General features: G+C 44.6%; 2 protein-coding genes across 16 annotated transcripts in view; both read left to right on the top strand.

Moving 5' to 3' along the window:
- Positions 1-1906, top strand: part of LOC110537414 (ATP-dependent chromatin remodeler CHD4) — a 68137-nt gene extending 66231 nt beyond the window's left edge. For all 6 annotated transcript variants that reach the window (XM_090191787.1, XM_090191812.1, XM_090191796.1 and 3 more), the window contains exons 40-41: positions 263-458; positions 628-1906. In XM_090191787.1, coding sequence (XP_090047913.1) covers positions 263-458; positions 628-830 — 399 coding nt within the window. In that variant the 3' untranslated portion in view covers positions 831-1906. The remainder of the gene's footprint in view (positions 1-262; positions 459-627) is intronic.
- Positions 1907-2576: 670 nt separating this feature from the next.
- The window catches only part of LOC110509434 (tyrosine-protein phosphatase non-receptor type 6), a 38618-nt gene continuing 17727 nt past the window's right edge, over positions 2577-23467 (top strand). Inside the window, exons 1-7 of one of the 10 annotated variants that reach the window (XM_021590389.3) lie at positions 3085-3519; positions 7420-7444; positions 9731-9853; positions 11343-11537; positions 13304-13493; positions 17762-17878; positions 18096-18221. In XM_021590389.3, the coding sequence (XP_021446064.1) occupies positions 7437-7444; positions 9731-9853; positions 11343-11537; positions 13304-13493; positions 17762-17878; positions 18096-18221 (759 nt within the window). In that variant the 5' untranslated portion in view covers positions 3085-3519; positions 7420-7436. Of the gene's footprint in view, positions 3520-6286; positions 7125-7419; positions 7445-9730; positions 9854-11342; positions 11538-13303; positions 13494-17761; positions 17879-18095; positions 18222-21147; positions 21330-23467 lie in introns of those variants that run through there. The other 9 variants (XM_036941336.2, XM_021590350.3, XM_021590357.3 and 6 more) reach the window with 9 other exon arrangements.

Here is a 23467-nt window from a genome sequence, read left to right as displayed (position 1 = left end):
CCCACTGTCTCTTTCTTTCTGTTAATCGCTCTGTTTACCTCTTCCCTCTCTCCCACTGTCTCTTTCTTTCTGTTAATCACTCTGTTTACCTTTTCCCTCTCTCCCACTCTCTTTCTTTCTGTTAATCGCTCTGTTTACCTCTTCCCTCTCTCCCACTGTCTCTTTCTTTCTGTTAATCACTCTGTTTACCTTTTCCCTCTCTCTCTCTCTCTCTCTCTCATCTCTGTACCCCCCCCCCCCCCCCCCCCCCCTCTGACTCTAGTTGTTGGAGCAGGCGTTGGTGATTGAGGAGCAGCTTCGCAGGGCAGCCTACCTGAACATGTCTGAGGACCCGGCCCACCCCTCCATGGCCCTCAACACCCGCTTCAGTGAGGTGGAGTGTCTGGCTGAGTCCCACCAACACCTCAGCAAGGAGTCCATGTCAGGGAACAAGCCTGCTAACGCAGTACTGCACAAAGGTAGACCACACACAGACTCGCTCTCTTTCTTTCTCATTGTCTCTTTTCTGTCTCTGCTTTTCCTACCCACTTCCATCATCTCTTTTTCTTATTTCTCTCCCTCTCGTTATTGTTCCCTAAACTCTGTCAGTTGGACTTTGGTGGTGGTAACTATGTCTCTCTCCTTCAGTTCTCAAACAGCTTGAGGAGCTTCTGAGTGACATGAAGGCCGACGTCACCCGTCTCCCGGCAACCATCGCCCGTATACCTCCCGTCGCCGTGAGGCTGCAGATGTCGGAGAGGAACATCCTCAGCCGATTGGCCAGCCGCGGGTCCGACGTCACAGGGCAGAGCCAATCACAGACCACGCAGCAGATGCAGGTGCCACGCTGACCAATTCCGCCAGTCCTCCTCAAGGCATTCTCCCATCCGTGTTTTGGAATCGGAGAGTGACCCTCATCTCACCCCCACTCTGCACCTCTTCTGTCCCCAAACCAAAACTCACACTCTGGACAGTAGAGTAAGGTCTCTACCCACCAACACATCTTCTCTGGACACAGCAGACTAAAAATGTTCTGCTTCCTCTTCACCCAAAGACACCTGTAGGAACACAGTCTCTGTTCTCCACTGGGAACACCTTCTCTACAGTATCTACCTAATAAACTGCAGCACTGTCTCTGTGTCTGTCTGTTATGTGTCTAACTTTCACACAGAGGTTGTTTTCACTGTATCTTTCCCCAAGCCTGTCTCTAAAATAGACAGCAGTGTACCTGGCTCTGTCCCATAGAATTAGAATGGGTCAAATGGACTTTTCCACTCCAAGTAAAGGTTCTATAATATGTGGACTCGTTGTTCTATGGGTGTGCAGAATTAAATTTGATATGCAACATGTACAATTCAATTCAGTAAATATGAAATCATGTGGAATTTAGAACTATGTCTGTTCTGCCCATTCCATTTCTGGGTGTGTACCTCTTCTGAGTGTATGTGTGTGTGTCTGTGTGTGTAGGTGGGTACACTGCTCTATACTTCCCACAGAGAGACTGTTAGTAACTATCAACTGATGAGGATGCTTTAGTAGAATAATATTGGTTCTGTGTTACACTCCTGCCCCTCCCCCTCTTCACTGCTCCCTTCACCTGTAAACTCAGGTGGTCCATAACACTAGCCTGTTATTGGCTCTCCCCGCTCCTCAGCCACGCCCCGTCCAGCAGCTCTACATTCCTGAACGATTGCATCACAAATGTTCCCGGAGGCCTCGCCCCCTTTTTGCCCAAATAAGGACATGCAATAGCTCCACTAGTGTAGACACACGGGCCGCATTGAGAATGATGGCAATCTCTAAATTAATTAAATGTCTTAGTCTAATGTTTGGTTCTTTTACATTTTGGAATATTATTATGGTTACCAGCTTGTTGTTTTTATCGTTACAGTTTCTTCTGAGAACTCCAATAAAAAGGGTAACAGTTTGTGATGCTTGTTTCTTTGCCCTTTATTATGTGAGGGCATTATTATCTGGATACATCACATTGTATTATAAACTGGGTGGGGTCGAGCCTTGAATGCTGATTGGCTGACAGCTGTGGTATATCAGACCGTATACCACGGGTTTGACAAAAGGTGTATTTTTACTGCTCTAATTACGTTGGTAACCAGTTTATAATAGAAATAAGGCACCTCGGGGGTTTGTGGTATATGGCCAATATACCACGACTAAGGGCTGTGTCCAGGCACTCCACGTTTCATAGTGCTTAAAAACAGCCGTTGGCTGTGGTATATTGGCCAAATACCACACCTCCTCGGGCCTTATTGCTTAAATGACCAATGGCACGTGTCATAATTTGACCTACAAGGTCTGTGGAAGGGCATCATCTGATTTAACTGCATCTATAAAGTAATAAAACCATAGAACACAGGTACGGGAAGAAGAGGGAGTGTGGCTGTAAATGTATGATGGGAAAGGTGAAAGCTCATTTCATTTTGCAGGAGAGGGAAGGAGAACACATGGACGGTTAGAGGGAGAGAAGAAGAGAGAGACAGGAACAGACTTGTTTTCCCAGACAGACAGAGAGGCGCAATTATGAAAATTGCGGGAAATTACAGGGCGGGACAAAATACTGCGTTGTAATAGAGCCTGCTGATAACTTATCAGGACAGAGACAGGGAAGGAGGAATAGAGAGAGAGGGACGGAGGAATAGAGAGATAGGGAGGGATAGAGAGAGGGATGGAGGAATAGTGAGAGGGGGAGGGAGGGATAGAGAGGGACGGAGGAATAGAGAGATAGGGAGGGATAGAGAGAGGGATGGAGGAACAGTGAGATGGGGAGAGAGGGATAGAGAGAGGGACGGAGGAATACAGAGATAGAGAGATAGGGAGGGATAGAGAGAGGGATGGAGGAATAGTGAGAGGGGGAGGGAGGGATAGAGAGAGGGACGGAGGAATAGAGAGATAGGGAGGGATAGAGAGAGGGATGGAGGAATAGTGAGAGGGGGATGGAGGAATAGTGAGAGGGGGAGGGAGGGATAGAGAGGGACGGAGGAATAGAGAGATAGGGAGGGATAGAGAGAGGGATGGAGGAACAGTGAGATGGGGAGAGAAGGATAGAGAGAGGGACGGAGGAATAGAGAGATAGGGAGGGATAGAGAGAGGGATGGAGGAATAGTGAGAGGGGGAGGGAGGGATAGAGAGAGGGACGGAGGAATAGAGAGATAGAGAGATAGGGAGGGATAGAGAGAGGGATGGAGGGATAGAGAGAGGGACGGAGGAATAGAGAGATAGGGAGGGAGGGATATAGAGATAGGGAGGGATAGAGAGAGGGCAGTCAGAGGAATTGTAGAAAGCAAGAAGGAAAACGGGGAACAACAGGGAGAGACAGAGGAAATGAGTGAGAAAGAAGAGGTAGATAGAGGGACAGAAGAGAGAAGCAGCTGGAACAGTGTAGTATACTCTAGTTAACGACACAGTGGACAGACCACACTGCACTAACCTCTAGCTCATCTTCGTTCTGTTGTAAAGACTGGATCTATGAGACTGAACTGCTGTCTAGAACACCTGAGCAAAAGTCCATTCAATGTCTTGTGGGTAAGTACTATCTATAGACACAGTTAGCATGTGAAGCTCACAGGTGTGAAAGGGGAAGAGAGCCCAATTCAAACTGCTGCAGGCGTTTTGTTTCACTAACCAGTATGTTTGTGTGTCTGCAATTCCTGGTGTTAACCATTGTTCTAACACCTGCAGTACAAACGTCTGTTAGTCTGTGCATGTGTGTGTGTGTGTGCGTGCTCGCTCGCATGCTTGTGTATGTACACTCTAGCCTTCTGTAATGTATGTATTTAAAATCACACGTGGGAGAACTAATTATGTTCTCATCGGCTGATCATTCTGTGTACAACTTCCTATTTTTGAGTTGCACCTGCTTTTGCCCTAAGAAAAGCCTCAATTGGACTCTTGAACTCTACAAGGTGTCGAAAGCATTCTACAGGGAGGTTGGCCCATGTTGACTTCCCACAGTTGTATCAAGTTGGATGGATTTGCTTTTGGGTGGTGGACCATTTTTGATACACACAGGAAACTGTTGAACGTGAAAAACCCAGCAGTGCGCCTGACACCTACTACCATACCGAGTTCAAAGGCACTTCAATCTTTTGTCTTGTCATTCCCCCTCTGAATGGCACACATACACAGTCCTGAATGGCACACATACACAGTCCTGAATGGCTCACATACACAGTCCTGAATGGCACACATACACAGTCCATGTCTCATTTGTCTCAAGGCTTAAAACCCCTTCATTAACCTGTCTCATCCCCTTCATCTATACTGATTCAAGTGGGTTTAACAGGTGATGTCAATAAGGGATCATTCACCTGGATTCACCTGGTCAGTCTATGTCACAGAAAGCTTTTGTATACTCTGTGTATTTACATACATTTAAATCTCACTGTTAGATGTCCAGGCAAGAGAAGTAGGATTTGCAAGCCAAAGTGATCGCCCTGGAAGATTCTTGTTTTGACAATAGTTACTGTCAGACAGGGCTCTTACTTTGGTGTCATTTATTAGTATTTATTTCAAACCCATCCCCCACCAGGCTGCTGAGGGGAGGACGGCTCATAATAATGACTGGAACGGATGTGTTGGAAACCATGTGTTTGATGTTGTTGATACCATTCCACCGATTCTGCTCCAGCCATTACCACGAGCCCGTCCTCCCCAATTATGGTGCCACCAACCTCCTGTGTCCCCCACCCCTCCTTTCAGAGGACAAAAGCAACCTTGTTTTACACACTTTCCCTCCCCAGATATGTTTCTACATACAAGTCACTTTTCCCACACATGACAAAAATACAATTCAATATACACTGACGGTACAAAACATTATCACAATAGTTAGGTGCCGATATGATTAGTACTGCGGTTCTTACGATTCTCACGATTCTATATGTATTGAGATTCGATATTGTGATTTTATTGCGATTCGATTTTCCAAACATATTGCTCACCAAATGTCTGCTGTGGAGGGACAAGAAGAGAGCCATGGTAAAACGTGTTTTGATCAGTCATGGAAATAAATGTGCTGAAAACACATTGGTTCCTTATTTAAAAAGAAGATGGAGAACAAGATATGAGGGGAAAATAATGGAGTTTTAGTGCAAGTACAGCCTACTATAGCAAAACTAGTATTGCAATTTTGTCAAAACGATACGATATATCGTCAAAAATGATATCCCAATATGTAAATGTATCAATGTTTTCCTCCGTTGCTATTAGTCAATGTGAGAGCGTGTTCTTTCATTGAAGGCAAATCCTTATCACTTGGACTTTGGCTGCGAGAAAAACACACGTGTGTATGTGTGTTAATCAGTGTGTGAGATAGTGTGTACATACCCTGAAGGAGAGACTGGATCAAGAGATGTCATCACTTGGTATGTGAGTGTTAGTAAGTGTGTGTGAATCTTTGTGGAAGGTGGTCATCACTTTTGGGTGTTAGAAATGATACACAACAGCAACATGACTGAACAGTGAAAAGCCCTTCTCAACGTCAGCTCTCAGCTCTGTACATGTATCATCAGAGCCTGAAAAGCAGAGAGAAAGATGGACAATTTCACAGCTGTCTTCCCGTGTAACAAACTTCACAGGTTCATCAGCCTCCAGCTCTAGTGTTCAGGTCGTAGATTTAACAGTGTGAAAAACACAATAGGGTTCTGACGTTCCTCGCTCAGCTCCTACGTCTCAGATTTAATCAGTCCCCCCAAACCCCAGAAAAGTGGGTTTGTCTCTGTCTCTCACTTCCTCCAGGTCTTCTCTTGGTGGGGCTCTGTTCAAAAAAACAAATCTATTTAACCTTTATGTGGTATTATTTGATAATAATGCATATTATATATAACTCACACCACACACAAAAAGGCATTCAGACATATGTGGCACACAAGATACATGGTGCTCTCGGCCCCAGCCACTACAGATCAGGAGCTTTAAACGGCACCTCTCACCTACTCTCTGCTGCTTTGCATGTTGGTTGTATTACATTTGTAACACTAACTTCAACAGGCAGTCACGCTGTAACATCAAGCTGTTAACTTATACAGCCCTGCTTTGTTGCTATGCCGCTTTCGTAGCCACACCAGCTGGCTGTTGCATTGTGGGAAGAGTAGTTTCAGTTTCAAGCTCTAACAGACTTCTGTGGACAAGCCTTTAGTATACATGTAGCCCACCTCTTCTTGTAGCATGCTCACATGTCATTTGTATTGCTGCTCACATGAACAGTGTTGTGTAGTTGCTATCCTGACTGTAGTTATGTGTGTGTGTTGCTTATTGTAAGTTTGTTATCAAGACCTCACTGTTGTAAATGGTTTGAGTGCGACACACGGGGGGAAGGTCGCACTCTGAAAATAAGGAAGTGTAATACGAGCATGACCTTTGTGCATCAAACACAAATGGCACACAAAAGGTTAGATGCACACACTTGCACACACACAGCTGAAAGAAGAGAACAAACACTCAGACAGAAGAGGGGAGGAGTGGAGGACAGGTGGGTTAGAAGGAAAGATAGCTAATGAGAAGGACCGGGAAAAATGTATGATTTGTTTAACCAGTATATACTGAAGGGGCTAGTGTGTTTTTCATTCCTGATAGTGATGGTGTGCAGATGTGCAGTTCCTTAGTTTACCTTTACCTTACCCCCCCCCCCCCCTCTCTCTCGCTCTCTCTCTCGCTCTCTCTCTCTTTCTCGCTCTCTCTAGTTCATTATCTCATTGAAGAACAGTGTATATGGTATGACATGTTCAGAGTAATCTCACTGGACTGTGTCTGTAAGCAAAACACTAGTGGTGCTATGATCCTTCTGAAGGGATAGAGAAGAGAGAGAGAGAGATGTGATCAATTAGATTGAGGCAAGGAGAGAGAAACATTATTGATACATTTTAAAGATGAAATCTAAGCGTTTTTATTGCGTTGACATTTATAAAGTATATCTTTCTGTAAGAGATTCCGGCCTGTCAGCTTTTTTTGTTCCTGTCTGTCTCTTGCTTTCACTGTTTTGTGAAAAGAGCCACAAAAAGGAAGGAAGGAGCGAGAGAGTGTCACAGAACGACAGAGAGAAAAATCAAAAAGAGGGGAGGGAAGAAGGGTAAGACATACACGAACCTGTCAGCAAGAGTGTCGCTTGTTTTCAGAAGGAGCTGAGAACAGTAAGATTGTTTATTTATCTACCTAATGTGAGATATATCGAGAAAGAGAAAGGGTAAGGGAGGAAAGAGGGTTTGATGAACAGATGAGCGTGGGAGGAAAAGAGGAAGAGAAGACAGGTTGTTTAGAATGGTGTTCTTTGCGTATGTGATGTTGAATGAGATAAATGGAGGAAGAAATACAGCAGATTAATGTGTGGAGGAGGGCAGTTAGAGAGAGAGAGAGGGATGATAATGGAAGTAAAACATGATTTGTAAGTGTACCCTCACTATCCCGTCTCCTTCTCTTTGGGCCCAGAAGAAGTGAAGGTGAAAATGGTTCGGTGAGTTGATCTCCTCCCTCTCAAGACTCTTACACCCAGTTGCTCAACCCTGGTCTGGATCTGCCTTTACCTAACGCGTGATGTCAACTTCTCTCTTTCTTTTACTTGTTCTCTCTGTTTCTTTACCATCAGTACTTTGTTCTTTAGTCTTTAGTCTTTTCTGCTTGTGTGTTTGTAGTTCACACGTAACGATTTGTTTTCAAACTCTGTAGGAATTCCCAGTTATTTTGCAGTAGTTTTTCACATTCTTGAAATGTTCCCCAATTCTGCCCAATTCTGACTATCAATATCTCTACCATGTCTTGTGTAGCTACAACTACACTTACACTTGGCAACAGATATCATTAGCAGCAGGTTGTTCTGTAGAATAGGCTAGTATAGTATCCATAGAATCAAAAGTTGGTGCTTTGCGGTGAGGTGGGTTTGTGGGTAGGTGGTCTGTTTGTCATCTCTTAGGCCTTATGCAGGCTTTTCCATTCAAACTTCATGCCAGTTATTTTTCTTGAAACAATTTTGTATACTTGTATACTAGCGTTTACTTAAAAAAGGTTGCAATAATGCTGTGTAGACTGCTCTCTACCTAGTACTGTGTTAATCTATGAGCTGGTAATGGTACCTAGTACTGTGTTAATCTATGAGCTGGTAATGGTACCTAGTACTGTGTTAATCTATGAGCTGGTAATGGTACCTAGTACTGTGTTAATCTATGAGCTGGTAATGGTACCTAGTACTGTGTTAATCTATGAGCTGGTAATGGTACCTAGTACTGTGTTAATCTATGAGCTGGTAATGGTACCTAGTACTGTGTTAATCTATGAGCTGGTAATGGTACCTAGTACTGTGTTAATCTATGAGCTGGTAATGGTACCTAGTACTGTGTTAATCTATGAGCTGGTAATGGTACCTAGTACTGTGTTAATCTATGAGCTGGTAATGGTACCTAGTACTGTGTTAATCTATGAGCTGGTAATGGTACCTAGTACTGTGTTAATCTATGAGCTGGTAATGGAATGCAGGGATTGAAATGGGATTTACATACACATTGTGATTTAACTCATCTTTATTACCACGTCTCATATAATTTCCCATCGAGGGAAGAAACGGAGTATCAAGGAGATGATGTGGCTCAGTGGACAGGTGCGGCAGGGCCAGACGATAACCATTTGTGTGTGCATGTGCTTATGTGCGTGGTCTGATCTGTGTGTGTGTGGTTTGTATATACTGTATGTATACACTACCGTTCAAAAGTTTGGGGTCACTTAGAAATGTCTTTGTTTTTAAAAGAAAAGCACATTTTTTGTCCGCTAAAATAACATAAAATTGATCAGACATACAGTGTAGACATTGATAATGTTGTAAATTACTATTGTAGCTGGAAACGGCTGATTTTTTATGGAATATCTACATAGGCGTACAGAGGCCCATTATCAGCAACCATCACTCCAATGGCATGTTGTGTTAGCTAATCCAAGTTTATCATTTTAAAAGGCTAATTGATTATTAGAAAACCCTTTTGCAAACTGTTGTTTGGTTAAAGAAGCAATACAAGTGGCCTTCTTTAGACTAGTTGAGTATCTGGAGCATCAGCATTTGTGAGTTTGATTACAGGCTCAAAATGGCCAGAAACAAATAACTTTCTTCTGAAACTCGTCTGTCTATTCTTGTTCTGAGAAATGAAAGCTAATAATGCTAGAAATTGCCAAGAAACTGATCTCGTACAACGCTGTGTACTACTCCCTTTACAGAACAGTGCAAACTGGCTCTAACCAGAATAGAAAGAGGAGTGGGAGGCCACAGTGCACAACTGAGCAAGAGGACAAGTACATTAGAGTGTCTAGTTTGAGAAACAGAAACCTCACAAGTCCTCAACTGGCAGCTTCATTAAATAGTACCCGCAAAACGCCAGTCTCAACGTCAGCAGTGAGGAGCTGACTCCGGGATGCTGGCCTTTTAGGCAGAGTTGCAAAGAAAAAGCCATATCTCAGACTGGCCAATAAAAAATAAAATATTAAGATGGGCAAAAGAACACAGAGACTGGACAGAGGAACTCTGCTCTAACCAGAATACAAAGAGGAGTGCACATCTGAGCAAAAGGACAAGTACATTAGAGTGTCTAGTTTGAGAAACAGATGCCTCACAAGTCATCAACTGGCAGCTTCATCAATTTGATGTTATTTTAATGGACAAAAAATTTGCTTTTCTTTCAAAAACAAGGACATTTCTAAGTGATCTCAAACTTTTGAACGGTAGTGTATGTATGTAATGTGTTTCTCTCTGTGTATCCAGGTGGTTCCACAGGGATATCTCTGGCTTGGATGCTGAGTCTGTTTTGAAGAGCCGGGGCGTCCATGGCAGCTTCCTGGCCCGACCCAGCAGGAAGAACCAGGGAGACTTCTCTCTCTCTGTCAGGTAGGAATACACCCCATCTCTTTCTTTGTCCTTATCTCTCTATCTCCATCAGCTAGGACATCCTCCATCTCTTTCTCTCTCCATCAGCTAGGACATCCTCCATCTCTTTCTCTCTCCATCAGCTAGGACATCCTCCATCTCTTTCTCCTCCTTTCTCTCCATCAGCTAGGACATCCTCCATCTCTTTCTCCTCCGTTCTCTCCATCAGCTAGGACATCCTCCATCTCTTTCTCCTCCGTTCTCTCCATCAGCTAGGACATCCTCCATCTCTTTCTCTCTCCATCAGCTAGGACATCCTCCATCTCTTTCTCTTTCCATCAGCTAGGACATCCTCCATCTCTTTCTCCTCCTTTCTTCTCCATCAGCTAGGACATCCTCCATCTCTTTCTCCTCCATCAGCTAGGACATCCTCCATCTCTTTCTCCTCCTTTCTCTGTCAGCTAGGACATCCTGCATCTCTTTCTCCTCCTTTCTCTCTATCAGCTAGGACATCCTCCATCTCTTTCTCCTCCTCTCTCCCCATCAGCTAGGACATCCTCCATCTCTTTCTCCTCCTCTCTCTCCATCAGCTAGGACATCCTCCATTTGTTTCTCCTCCTTTCTCTATCAGCGGTTTCCTTCCTCTCTGGCAACTGAGTTAGGAAGAATGCTTGTATCTTTCTTGGTATTGATACACCATCCAAAGTGTAATTAATAACTTCACCATGCTCAAAGGAATATTCAATGTCTGCTTTTTATTTTTACCCATCTACCAATAGGTGCCCTTCTTTGTGAGACATTGGAAAACCTCCCTGGTCTTTGTGGTTGAATCTGTGTTTGATACTCACTGCTCAACTGAGGGACCTTACAGATAATTGTGTGTGTGGGTTATAAAAAATCATGTTAAACACTATTGTTGCACACAGAGTGAGTCCATGCAACTTATTATGTGACTTGGTAAGCACATTTTACTCCTGAACTTATTAAGGCTTGTCATAACAAAGGAGTTTAATACTTATTGACTCAAGACATTTCAGCTATTTATTTGTAATTCATTTGTCAAACATTTGAAAAACATAATTCCACTTTGACGTTATGGGGTATTGTGTGCATTCCAGTGACCCAAAAATCAACATTTTATCAATTTGAATTTCAGGACCTAACAATAATAAATGTGGGAAACGTCAAGAGGTGTGAACACTTGCTGAAGGCACTGTATGTTAACCTACAGAATTTCACTACACCTGCAATAACATCTGCTAGATGTGTATGTGACCAATAACATTTGATTTGAAAATGTGATTTTATTCAATTTGATTTATAGTATATCCTCTCTCCTCACTCATCCTTTCCTCTCTCATTTTCTTGCCCTCTGTCAGGTACAGATACACTGCATCTCTCTTTCGCTACTTTACATTGTTTTTATTTACTTAAAACTATCTTAGGAAGAATTGTCTACTGTCACTGACTGGCCCACAAATGTCCCCCCTCCCCTGATCTTTGACCCCAGGGTGGGTGAGCTGGTGACCCACATCCGTATCCAAAACACAGGGGACTTCTACGACCTGTATGGAGGGGAGAAGTTTGCCACGCTGTCCGAGCTGGTGGAGCACTACACTGCAGAGAACGGGATCCTGCAGGACAAAGACGGCACCATCATCGAGCTCAAATACCCCTTCAACTGCTCTGACCCCACCACCGAGAGGTCAGTGCACTCTAACCCTTACCCCTAACCCTTAATTCCACCAGAGTCAGTCAGTCAAGTCTGTGTATTCTTGCCTGAAATCTCTATCCCCAAACTTCACCATTCAGAGGCCTGTGCTCTGCTTTCACTGTTCCTCTGAATTTCAAATGTTATTTATCAAACGGAAGCAGATCATATAAAATACTCCTGAGACATCCAGCCATTTTGTCATTTCATACTTTCTTAATCTAAACGCTTAATGTTGAGGATCATAAAGCTTTCAGAAGGAAAGGTAATTCTATGGCCTTTACTTTGAGGCGTGTCTGTGTGTGTGTGGCGTGTGTGTGGCGTGTGTGTAAATCCCTCATGTTCTACCCTCACTGCCCCTCCTTTCCCCGCTCTCTTTTCTCTGTCAGTTTGACTTCCCTTTCTTGCTGCGGTTGGAAACTTTAGGTTTTGACACATTAGAAAACAGTGACCAGACCCTCAATACCTTCCTCTCTCCTAACTTCCATCTCACTCTTGCTCTGTTTCAGTCTTTCTGATCTCTTTCTTGATACCCATATCACAGGTACTGCTGTGATGGTGTGCTTTATGGTCTCATTTTAATGCAGAGGTGTCATGCTATGATATTTATGCCTCTGTAACTTTCTCACTCATCATTATTCACAATCCATTCATGATTATCCGTAATCATGGTAGAATCCACAGTCATGCAGAAGTGTTTAGAAACATATTATATTCTTATTTACAATAAAAGTGACTCCACAAAATCATCTGAAACACAACCAAAACAAACTGCAAATGCATCCAACAAGTTAGTAGAGTCACAAGCTTGATGTAGCCATTGCGTGCTAGGAATATGGGACCAAATACTGGTTGGGACCATGTACAAAGAAGTGCTGCAATTTCTAAACGTTCACCCGATATGGATGAACGTACCCTCAAATTCTGCACTTTGGGGTGAGGTATGGGGGGGATTTGGTGATATGGGGTGAGGAATGGGGGGATTTGGTGATATGGGGTGAGGAATGGGGGGGGTGATATGGGGTGAGGAAGGGAGGGTTGGTGATATGGGGTGAGGAATGGGAGGGATTGGTGATATGGGGTGAGGAAAGGGGGGTGGTGATGTGGGGTGAGGTAGGGGGGTAGTTTGTGTGGAGCTCAGGCTATTAATATCATGCTGTCTTGAGCCACGAAATCTTGTCATCAGAATTTTCCGACTGCAAAGCAGGAAGTTCAGATGAAGAAATCGAGAACTGCGCCTAAATTTAAACAGCAGGCAGCACTCAGAGACGATCCCCATACTAATGAGTGTAAACTCTCCCAGACACACACACGCATGCACGCAAACACACACTCACATACACTATACTCGCAGGACAGAAATACCTTGCATAAACCCACATACAGGGCATCTGTACAGGCCGTAAAATGTCCTCAACCATTTATTAAAGTCCTCTACTACTTTCCATTCCCACGCAAAACAGTTGCAGTACATTATATTTACACTTGCGTTCACTGTCTATCCGGTAGCACTGAACAAGCTGCAAACCGTACTTTTACAGTATAGTACTATACAGCCCTGTTCTAACACACTGGCTTCTGCTTTATGAGCTGCTTATTACAACCATGATTAGCTGAATCCAATGTGTTAGATCAAGGCTGGAGCAAAAGCCTGTACTCACAGCAGCTCTCCAGGAGGAGGGTTGGCCAGCCCTGTTGTAGGGCATAGTGATGTTTCCATTAGAGCTTCATTGACCCCTTCTCTGTCATACACCATACAGGTGGTATCATGGACACCTGTCAGGCCCCAACGCAGAGAAGTTGCTATGGGAACGGGACGAGCCGGGCACCTTCCTTGTGCGGGAGTCTCTGTCCAAACCTGGAGACTTTGTTCTGTCTGTTCTGACTGAGGAGAAGAGCAAGGCATCCTGCGGAGGGAGGAGGGTCTCACACATCAAGATCATGTGCCAGGTGTGTGTGTATGTGTGTGTGTCTGTGTGTGGGCACATAAGTGTGTACGAGCATGTGAGAGTGTTTGTGTTTTTCTCTCTCTAACACACATTCACTCACATTCACTATTGCAATTCACATTGTAATCTTTGCTCTAGTTTTTCTCATATCTGAGTACATCTAGTTATGAAACCAGACCAATTTTCAGTTTCCCCAAAATGTTTATTCTTATGCAACGAGTGACCTTCCTGCTTCCAACATCTAGGAGAAAACCTGACAAACATCAAACACACCACCACTGTGTCTCAGCACAGAAACAGTTATGCAAAGTGATGTCAATATGAACATGGAAGTTTGAGTTTGAAAGATATCACTGACCACATCCTGGTTACAAAAGTTTTACTTAAAAAACAAGTCTGCCAAGCGGTTATGTTTTAATTAGTTAGTTACGTATTTATTTGGACCCTTAGGTGATGTGTGAAAATGCATATACGATTCCAATAAAATACATGAGAATTGTTATTAAATACTTTATATTCATGCGTGTACAGTAACTACCACTAGAAATAGTTATTTCTGAGTGCAGAGCTAGACTGTAACTAACTGCATTCATCCCCAAACCTGCTTTTCGTAGATTCAACATTATCAGCAGCACCATCATGGTTAGGTTATTTTTAGCTGTGGTTCATCTCAGTGCAGACATGAGGCGGATTTGAATGAGAGGCATTGTAGGGCTAGAGTCTGGAGAATTCAGGGTCAGAAGATTATCACAGAGGTCATTGAGTCCTGGCACAGGCCCTACCAGGAGCTAGCATCAGGTGCATATTTTAATAGATAATAGGAAGCACATTAAAGATATTTTCCGGTACTTTTGTTTACTTTTTAAATAGTGGTTCTGAAAGTAGCGCCCATGAGCCAAAAGTGGTCCTGAAAATTGCATACTATGTCGCAAATGGGCAGATATGTGCACCATGTCATTGCTCTCTCTCTCTAATGTGCATGTGAGTCTTGTTAGCTGTCACTCAAATGGCAAGGGGCTGAAGCTCATTGACTGAAACTTGAATTGCTAGGGGGTTTGCCCATGTGAGTTGTAAATGAGTTGTAAATGAGTTGTAAATGTAGGGAAATTGGTGCAGCACAGCTTCCAGAAAACAGTCTCTTTCAAACTAGAAAATTAGTAGCCAATTGAGGTAAAACGGCAATTTTGCTCATAGATTATGCATGTACAGTGTGAACTACAGATACATCCAGCCCAAAGCGGGAGGTTTAAAAAATGCTTACTAGTCATCAAAGTACCGGCGCATGCCTTTTAAATCCATGAAGTACACTGACTGTAATAAATGAATGACTGAGTCTCAGTCTGGTGAGTCGGCCATCCAGCTGCATGATTAGATCATATTAGATAACATTTATTTCCCTCTTATGTGGAAATTTGCTTTCACGTGCTAAACATAACCAAAGACCCAAAACCACAGTTACCAACAGAACATTATTACTGTGTATTATTGACAGTTTCTATATTGTATATTGTCCCGTGTGTGTGGTGTGTATGTGTGTTTGAGTGTGTGTGTGTGTGTGTGTGTGTGTGTGTGTGTGTGTGTGTGTGTGTGTGTGTGTGTGTGTGTGTGTGTGTGTGTGTGTGTGTGTGTGTGTGTGTGTGTTTATATACAGTAACAGTCAAAAGTTTGGACACACCAACTCATTCAAGAGTTTTTCTTTATTTTTACTATTTTCATTGTAGAATAATATTGTAGTAGTAGTAACCAAAAAAGTGTTGAACAAATCAAAATATATTTTAGATTCTTCAAAGTAACCACCCTTTGCCTTGATGACTGCTTTGCGCACTCTTGGCATTCTCTCAACCAGATTCACCTGGAATTCTTTCCCAACACTCTTGAAGGAGTTCCCACAGATGCTGAGCACTTGTTGGCTGCTTTTCCTTCACTCTGCGGTCCAACTCATCCCAAACCATCTCAATTGGGTTAAGGTCGGGTGATTGTGGAGACCAGGTCATCTGATGCAGCACTCCATCACTCCCTTTCTTGGTTAAATAGCCCTTACACAGCCTGGAGGTGTGTTGGGTCATTGTCCTGTTGAAAAACAAATGATAGTCCCACTAAGCACAAACCAGATGGGATGGCGTATCGCTGCAGAATGCTGTGGTAGTCATGCTGGTTAAGTGTGCCTTGAATTCTAAATAAATCACAGACAGTGTCACCAGCAAAGCACCCCCACACCATCCACCTCCTCCTCCATGCTTCACGGTGGGAACCACACATGCGGAGATCTCACAAAGACAAGGTGGTTGGAACCAAACATCTCAAATTTGGACTAATGTCCATTGCTCATTTTTCTTGGCCTAAGCAATTATCTTTAGTAGTGGTTTCTTTGCAGCAATTCAACCATGAAGGCCTGAGCAGTTGATGTTAAGATGCGTCTGTTACTCGAACTCTGTGAAGCATTTATTTTGGGCTGCAATTTCTGAGGCTGGTAACTCTAATGAACTTATCCTCTGCAGCAGAGGTAACTCTGGGTCTTCATTTCCTGTGGCGGTCCTCATGGGAGGCAGTTTCAACATAGCGCTTGATGGTTTTTGCGTCTGCACTTGAAGAAACTTTCAAAGTTCTTGAAATGTTCCTGATTTGACTGACCTTCATGTCTTAAAGTAATGGACTGTCATTTATTTTAGTTTATTTGGGCTGTTCTTGTCATAATATGGACTTGGTCTTTTACCAAATAGGGCTATCTTCTGTATACCACCCTTACCATGTCACAACACAACTCATTGGCTCAAACACATTAAGAGCGAAAGAAATTCCACAAATTAACTTTTAACAAAGCACACCTGTTAATTGAAATGCACTCCAGGTAACTTCCTCATGAAGCTGGATGAGAGAATGCCAAGAGTGTACAAATGTAACGAGTGTACTGAGAGTCGGGAAGCAAGTTCAAGGAGTGAGTGTTTTAATAAATAAAATAAACTATGACCACGAAACACAAACGCACCGGCATGAAAACAGAGTCAATAACACCTGAGGAAAGAACCAAGGGGAGTGACAGATATAGGGAAGATAATCAAGGAGGTGATGGAAGTGTCATGAGGCGCAGGTTTGTGAGACGATGGTGACAGGTGTGATTTTCAACCAAAACCTAATTTTATTATTTTCTTTAATTATTATTATTTTTTATTTTACCCCTTTTTTCTCCCCAATTTCGTGGTATCCAATTGTTTAGTAGCTACTATCTTGTCTCATCGCTACTCCCTTACGGGCTCGGGAGAGACGAAGGTTGAAAGTCATGCGTCCTCCGATACACAACCCAACCAAGCCGCACTGCTTCTTAACACAGCGCCATCCAACCCGGAAGCCAGCCGCACCAATGTGTCGGAGGAAACACCGTGCACCTGGCAACCTTGGTTAGTGTGCAATGCGCCCGGCCCGCCGCAGGAGTCGCTGGTGCGCAATGAGACAAGGACATCCCTACCAAACCCTCCCTAACCCGGACAAAGCTGGGCCAATTTTGCGTCGCCCCACGGACCTCCCGGTCGCGGCCGGTTACGACAGAGCCTGAGCGCGAACCCAGAGTCTCTGGTGGCACAGCTGGCGCTGCAGTACAGCACCCTTAACCACTGCGCCACCCGGGAGGCCCTCAAAACCTAATATTAGATAAAAGAAACCTAAGTTTACAAATTAGAAAACAAATTGATACTTATTGTATTTATTTAATTGACATAGTCACTCAATAACTGGTTGTGCCACCTTTAGCTGCAATGACAGCAACCAAATGCTACCTGTAGTTGTTGATCAGTCTCTCACATCGCTGTGGAGGAATTTTGGCCCACTCTTGCATGCAGAACTACTTTAACTCAACAACATTTGTGGGTTTTCAAGGATGTACTGCTCGTTTCAAGGTCTGCCACAACATCCCAGAGATTAGGTCTGTACTTTGACTAGGCCATTCCAAAACTTCAAATTTGTTGCTTTTTAGCCATTTTCATGCCTTGATTGTTTGTATTGGATCATTGTCTTGCTGCATGACCCAGCTGTGCTTCAGCTCACAGACGGATGGCCTGACATTCTCCAGTATAATTCTCTGATACAGAGCAGAATTCATGGTTCCTTCTACTAATAAGGCAAGTCGTCCAGGTCCTGAGTCAGCAAAGTATCCCCAAACCATCACACTGCCACCACCATGCTTGACCGTTGGTATAGGGTTCTTACTGTGGAATGCAGTGTTTGGTTTTCGCCAGGCATAATGGGACCCATGTCGTCATATATTTATATAAATAGAATGACCGGTACACGGTGGGAGGCACAGAGATGTTTGACACCCTGGCTGACCTGATGGAGCACTACAAACGCAAAGGCATCGAGGAGATGTCTGGAACCTGGGTGCACCTCAAACAGGTAAATACATACAGGACTTACAGTTGTAACCCCATACAGGTTACAAGAGTCACCGTGAGTGTTGCAGTCAAGTTACAACCTTACACAGGTCGGAGATACTGTATCTTATAATGGGTTAAAGATCACCTGACTGACAAGATAGAGCCATATCCGAACAAATCTTGACTTATTCTCCTCTCCTTCTCTTTCCTGTCTACTCCAACCTTCTCTCCTTCAGCCCTACTTCTCCACCAGAGTGAATGCAGCAGACATTGACAGCAGAGTGAGGCTGCTGGACCAGATGGCCGAGAGAGAGAACGAGGGAGACAAGAAGAGCAAAGCAGGATTCTGGGAGGAATTTGATGTAAGTCGATGAAGTTTTTGATGGAAGGAAGATGTGATGTGTTGAACAACCCTTCTTAACCTCTTCCGCTCTATACTCAACCTGGTCTCAGAGCATTTCCTATTATTATGTATGTAAATTCAAGACACTCCATTTAGTATGAGATTCTAAGTTTCTTATGGTATGTATTAATTTGTGGATGATCATCACCCATTTTATATGAAATATTATGAATTACAATTATTATTATATGCTACGAATTTGCAAAACGTACTACATGTTATGAATTTTCAAAAAGTATTAAATGTAACGAATTCTAGCAAGGTGGCTAACGTTAACTACTTGGTTAATTTTAGCTAGTCTAGGGGTTAGGGTTAAGGTTAGGGTGAAGTTTAGGAGTTAGGTTAAAGGGTTAAGGTTAGGGGAAGGGTTAGCTAACGTGCGATAAGGTAGTAAGTATTTGAAAAGTAGCTAAAATGCTAAAGTTGTCCGTAATGAGATTCAAACTAGCAACCTTTGGGTTACTAGATGTTAGCGTTATACACCCATGCATCTACCCCGAACAACCAACCTACTTTGTTTTGCCTTAAGTAACCATCTATCTTATGTTACCATACGTAATATCATACTAATTTTGTTGTCTCGGATTTAAATGTACTATGTTACCTCTAGTCTATGAGACCAGGATGCATACTCTACTATAGGTTAGCTGAGGACTAATTTCTGACATGCTGACCACACCAGCATTGCAAAATAAATGTACACATACATCATTGCATCCAAACTGCTCGCTCGAGTCAACGAGCGTCTGCGTAGTCAGGCGCTAAAATAGAACTTGGTTCTATTTGTGACGCTTGATGCGCTGCAAGTCCCGGCTCTCCCATCTCCTCATTGGTTTTTAGGAGCATATACCCATGTAGGTGATTGAAAGTGTCACGGTTGTCCTCCTCTTCATCTGAAGAGGAGAGGCGAGAAGGATCGGAGGACCAAAATGCGGCGTGATATGTGTTCATCATGAATTTTAATAAAGAAAACACTGAACACTGAAACCCTATACAAAACAGTAAACAAAATAACAACCGTGAAGCTAATGCGGGCTGCGCTGAAACAAGCCATATCAACATAGACAATCACCCACCAACAAACAGTGCAACCCAGGCTACCTAAGTATGATTCTCAATCAGAGACAACTAATGACACCTGCCTCTGATTGAGAACCATACTAGGCCGAAACATAGAAATCCCCAAATCATAGAAAATCAAACATAGACTGCCCACCCAACTCACGCCCTGACCATACTAACTAAATACAAAACAAAGGAAATAAAGGTCAGAACGTGACAGTACCCCCCCCCCCCCCCCAAAGGTGCGGACTCCGGCCGCAAAACCTTGACCTATAGGGGAGGGTCTGGGTGGGCGTCTGTCCGCGGTGGCGGCTCTGGCGCGGGACGCGGACCCCACTTCACCATTGTCTTAGTCCGCCTTATTGTCTGTCTCCGTGGCTTTCTCACCATGGCCACCCTTCTCAATGACCCCACTGGACAGAGGGGCAGCTCGGGACAGAGGTGGGGCAGCTCGGGACAGAGGTGGGGCAGCTGCTCGGGACAGAGGTGGGGCAGCTGCTCGGGACAGAGGTGGGGCAGCTGCTCGGGACAGAGGTGGGGCAGCTGCTCGGGACAGAGGTGGGGCAGCTGCTCGGGACAGAGGGGCAGCTCTGGGCAGAGGGGCTCCGGCAGCAGCGCAGGACAGACGGGAGACTCCGGCAGCAGCGCCGGACAGGCGGGAGACTCCGGCAGCAGCGCCGGACAGGCGGGAGACTCCGGCAGCAGCGCCGGACAGGCGGGAGACTCCGGCAGCAGCGCCAGACAGACAGGACCACCTGCAGGGAGGAGACAGAGAGACAGCCTGGTGCGTGGGGCTGCCACAGGAACCACCAGGCTGGGGAGACCTCCAGGAGGCTTGGTGTTAGGAGGAGGCACCTGAAGGACCGGGCTGTGGGGGAGCACTGGAGCTCTGGTGCGCAACCTTGGCACCACTTCCCCAGGCTGGACAACTACTCTAGCCCGGACCCTCCAGAGTGCAGGCACAGGTTGAACCGGGCTGTGGGTAAGCACGGGAGATCTAGTGCTTACTACACGCACCTCTCCTTTAGGCTCCATTCCCACATTTGCCCGGCACGAGCGGAGCGCAGGCAGAGGACGCACTGCACCCTCCCAGCGCCCCGGAGACACAGCACGCAGAGCTGGCGCAGGATACCCTGGACCAAAACTACGTACCGGCGACCAGACCCGCTGAGCAGGCACCATACGCCCTGGCTCGATGCCCACACTCGCATGGCACTCTCGGGGGGCTGCCCTATAGCGCACCGGGCTATGGGCACGTACTGGCGACACCGTGCGCTTAACCGCATAACACGGTGCCTGACCAGTAACGCGCTGCTTATAATAAGCACGAGGAGTGAGCTCAGGTCTGCTACCTGGCTTAGTACCACACCTCGTCTGCCCCCCCCCCCCCAAAAAAAAAATTGGGGGCTGTGCTGCCTCCTCATATCGCCGCCGCTCAGCTTTCGCTGCCTCCAGCTCTGCTTTGGGGCGGCGATATTCCCCAGCCTGTACCCAGGGTCCCTCTCTGTTCAGTATCTCCTCCAATGTCCAGGAGTCCTGTGATGCTGGCCGCTGTTGTTGCTGCTGCTGCTGCTGCTGTCGTCGCTGTCTTTTACCACGCCGCTTGGTCCTTGGTTGGTGGGTGATTCTGTCACGGTCGTCCTCCTCTTCATCTGAAGAGGAGAGGCGAGAAGGATTGGAGGACCAAAATGCGGCGTGATATGTGTTCATCATGAATTTTATTAAAGAAAACACTGAACACATACCACGCCGCATTTTGGTCCTCCGATCCATCTCGCCTCTCCTCTTCAGATGAAGAGGAGGACGCCCGTGACAGAAAGATTAACTGAGGTCCACACTCCAGTCCATTGGTGGTGGTAATGCACCTTCAAGTTGGTTGCTAACCGCCATTTAAAGTCCAAAGAAGAAGAAGAACCCTGAAGGAGGAGAGATTACTAGAAACTAACTCAGTTTACCATTTTATCTGTGGATTAATTGTCGGAGTAGAGGACCTTGTGCATTTCAGGTAAAATAACAACCAAATGTTTATGTACCCGGACAAATTAGCTAGCAACAGCAAGCTAGCTAGCTAAATTGCCATGAATGTTTAATGCTTTTCGACCTGTCACCAAATTAATATAGTTGTTTCAGAGTTTGTTTTGATAATTCAACCTGAGTGTCCTGATCGCTTCCGGTGACAAAATCAACATGCGTGGTGATGGTGCACGCGCGTGCCCGGTGTTGTCAGAATGTTAGTGTGTCTGTGTTTGACCATTTGGTTGGCCATATAAACGGTGTATGTAATGTGCCTTTACTCTTGTGCAACATGGTGAAACATTATGAAACATGTTCCGTTGGACAAGTCAAAGTGAGAGTGTTGCAAGGAAAAACTAGAATCAAATGGTTAAGGGTCTCACAACTACAGCCATAGGAAGTAGACTGCAAGAACCATAGACCACTTTTTTACCACCACCATGTGGTACTGGTGGTACTGCTATTTGAGGCCAAATTGGCCAAATTGTCTAATCTCAGAAACCCACAACTAAAACCTTGCGCAATTGCTTCAGATGCTACATAGTCTGGCCATGAGAGATTAGAAATTGTCTAACACTAATTCCAAACTGCTTTAACAGCACATTAAAAATAACTTTTCAAATGGTAAAGAAAAATATGGGTAACGAATGTACATTATCTGTATGTTTATAAAGAATACATAACACATCCATGATCACATAATAAACATGCCATATTTATAGTGCATTCATGAATGTATTCATAGTAATATAGTATGTCAGTATTCCACAAATACTGGGAATGGGGATTTGCATGTCTTTCAACATGAACTCATTCTCCTGAAGGTATTCCTGCAAAGATTTTGAGTTGACACACCTGGGTTGAGTGAATCTATGTTTGGGATTTTTACAGTCAATCCCTTCCCTCAAGACTGTGAGGTTAGGCCAGGGGTTAGGTTACTCTGGTCCTGGAGTACACATGCAGGCTTTTGTTTTAGCCCAGTGAAATAGTAAACACTGGATGTATGTGTAACCCCAATCCTTCAGACCAATTAGAGTTCACCTGAGCTGACACAGGCTAAAAGGTAGGATGAGAGGGGCTGATGAGGAACTTCACTGAAACTCCCCTCATAACCAGGGGATTGGATTAGCACTAGCAGCAGCTCCCACCAGGTGTCATGGGTCAGAACAGGTTCTAAGGCGCTATGGTATAGCTGGATTGCTATAAGAAGTACGTCTATCCCCTAATGTGTACATGGAGATGAACACAAGCTATACAGTGCATTTGGAAAGTATTCAGACCCCTTGACTTTTTCCACATTTTGTCACGTTACAGCCTTATTCTAAAATTGATTAAATTATTTTTATTTACTTCATCAATCTACAAAACAAACCCCATAATGACAAAGCAAAAACAGTTTTTTTTTTGCAAATGTATAAAAAAAAAAAATCGTAAATATCACATTTACGTAAGTATTCAGACCCTTTACTCAGTACTTTGTTGAAGTACCTTTGGCAGCGATTACAGCCTTGAGTCTTCTTGTGTATGATGCTACAAGCTTGGCACACCTGTATTTGGGGAGTTTCTCCCATTCTTCTCTGCAGATCCTCTCAAGCTCTGTCAGGTTGGATGGGGAGCGTCGCTGCACAGCTATTTTCAAGTCTCACCAGAGATGTTCGATTAGGTTCAAGTCTGGGCTCTGGCTGGGCTACTCAAGGACATTCAGAGACTTGTCCTGAAGCCACTCCTGCGTTGTCTTTGCTGTGTGCTTAGGGTCGTTGTCCTGTTGGAAGGTGAACCTTCACCCCAGTCTGAGGTCCTGAGTGCTCTGGAGCAGGTTTTCATCAAGAATCTCTCTGTACTTTGCTCCGTTCATCTTTCCCTCGATCCTGACTAGTCTCCCAGTCCCTGCCCCTGAAAAACATCTCCACAGCATGATGCTGCCACCACCATGCTTCACCGTAGGGATGGTGCCAGGTTTCCTTCAGACGTGACGCTTGGCATTCAGGCCTAAGAGTTCAATCTTGGTTTCATCAGATTCATAGTCTGAGAGTCTTTAAGTGCCTTTTGGCAAACTCCAAGCGGGCTATCATGTGGCTTTTACTGAGGAGTGGCTTCTGTCTGCCCACTCTACCATAAAGGCCTGATTGG

The sequence above is a fragment of the Oncorhynchus mykiss genome, chromosome 2 (genome assembly GCF_057628025.1).
Source record: "Oncorhynchus mykiss isolate SJ-2025 chromosome 2, ASM5762802v1, whole genome shotgun sequence".
Lineage (NCBI taxonomy): Eukaryota > Metazoa > Chordata > Actinopteri > Salmoniformes > Salmonidae > Oncorhynchus > Oncorhynchus mykiss.
This window is presented reverse-complemented; position numbering and strand designations above follow the sequence as displayed.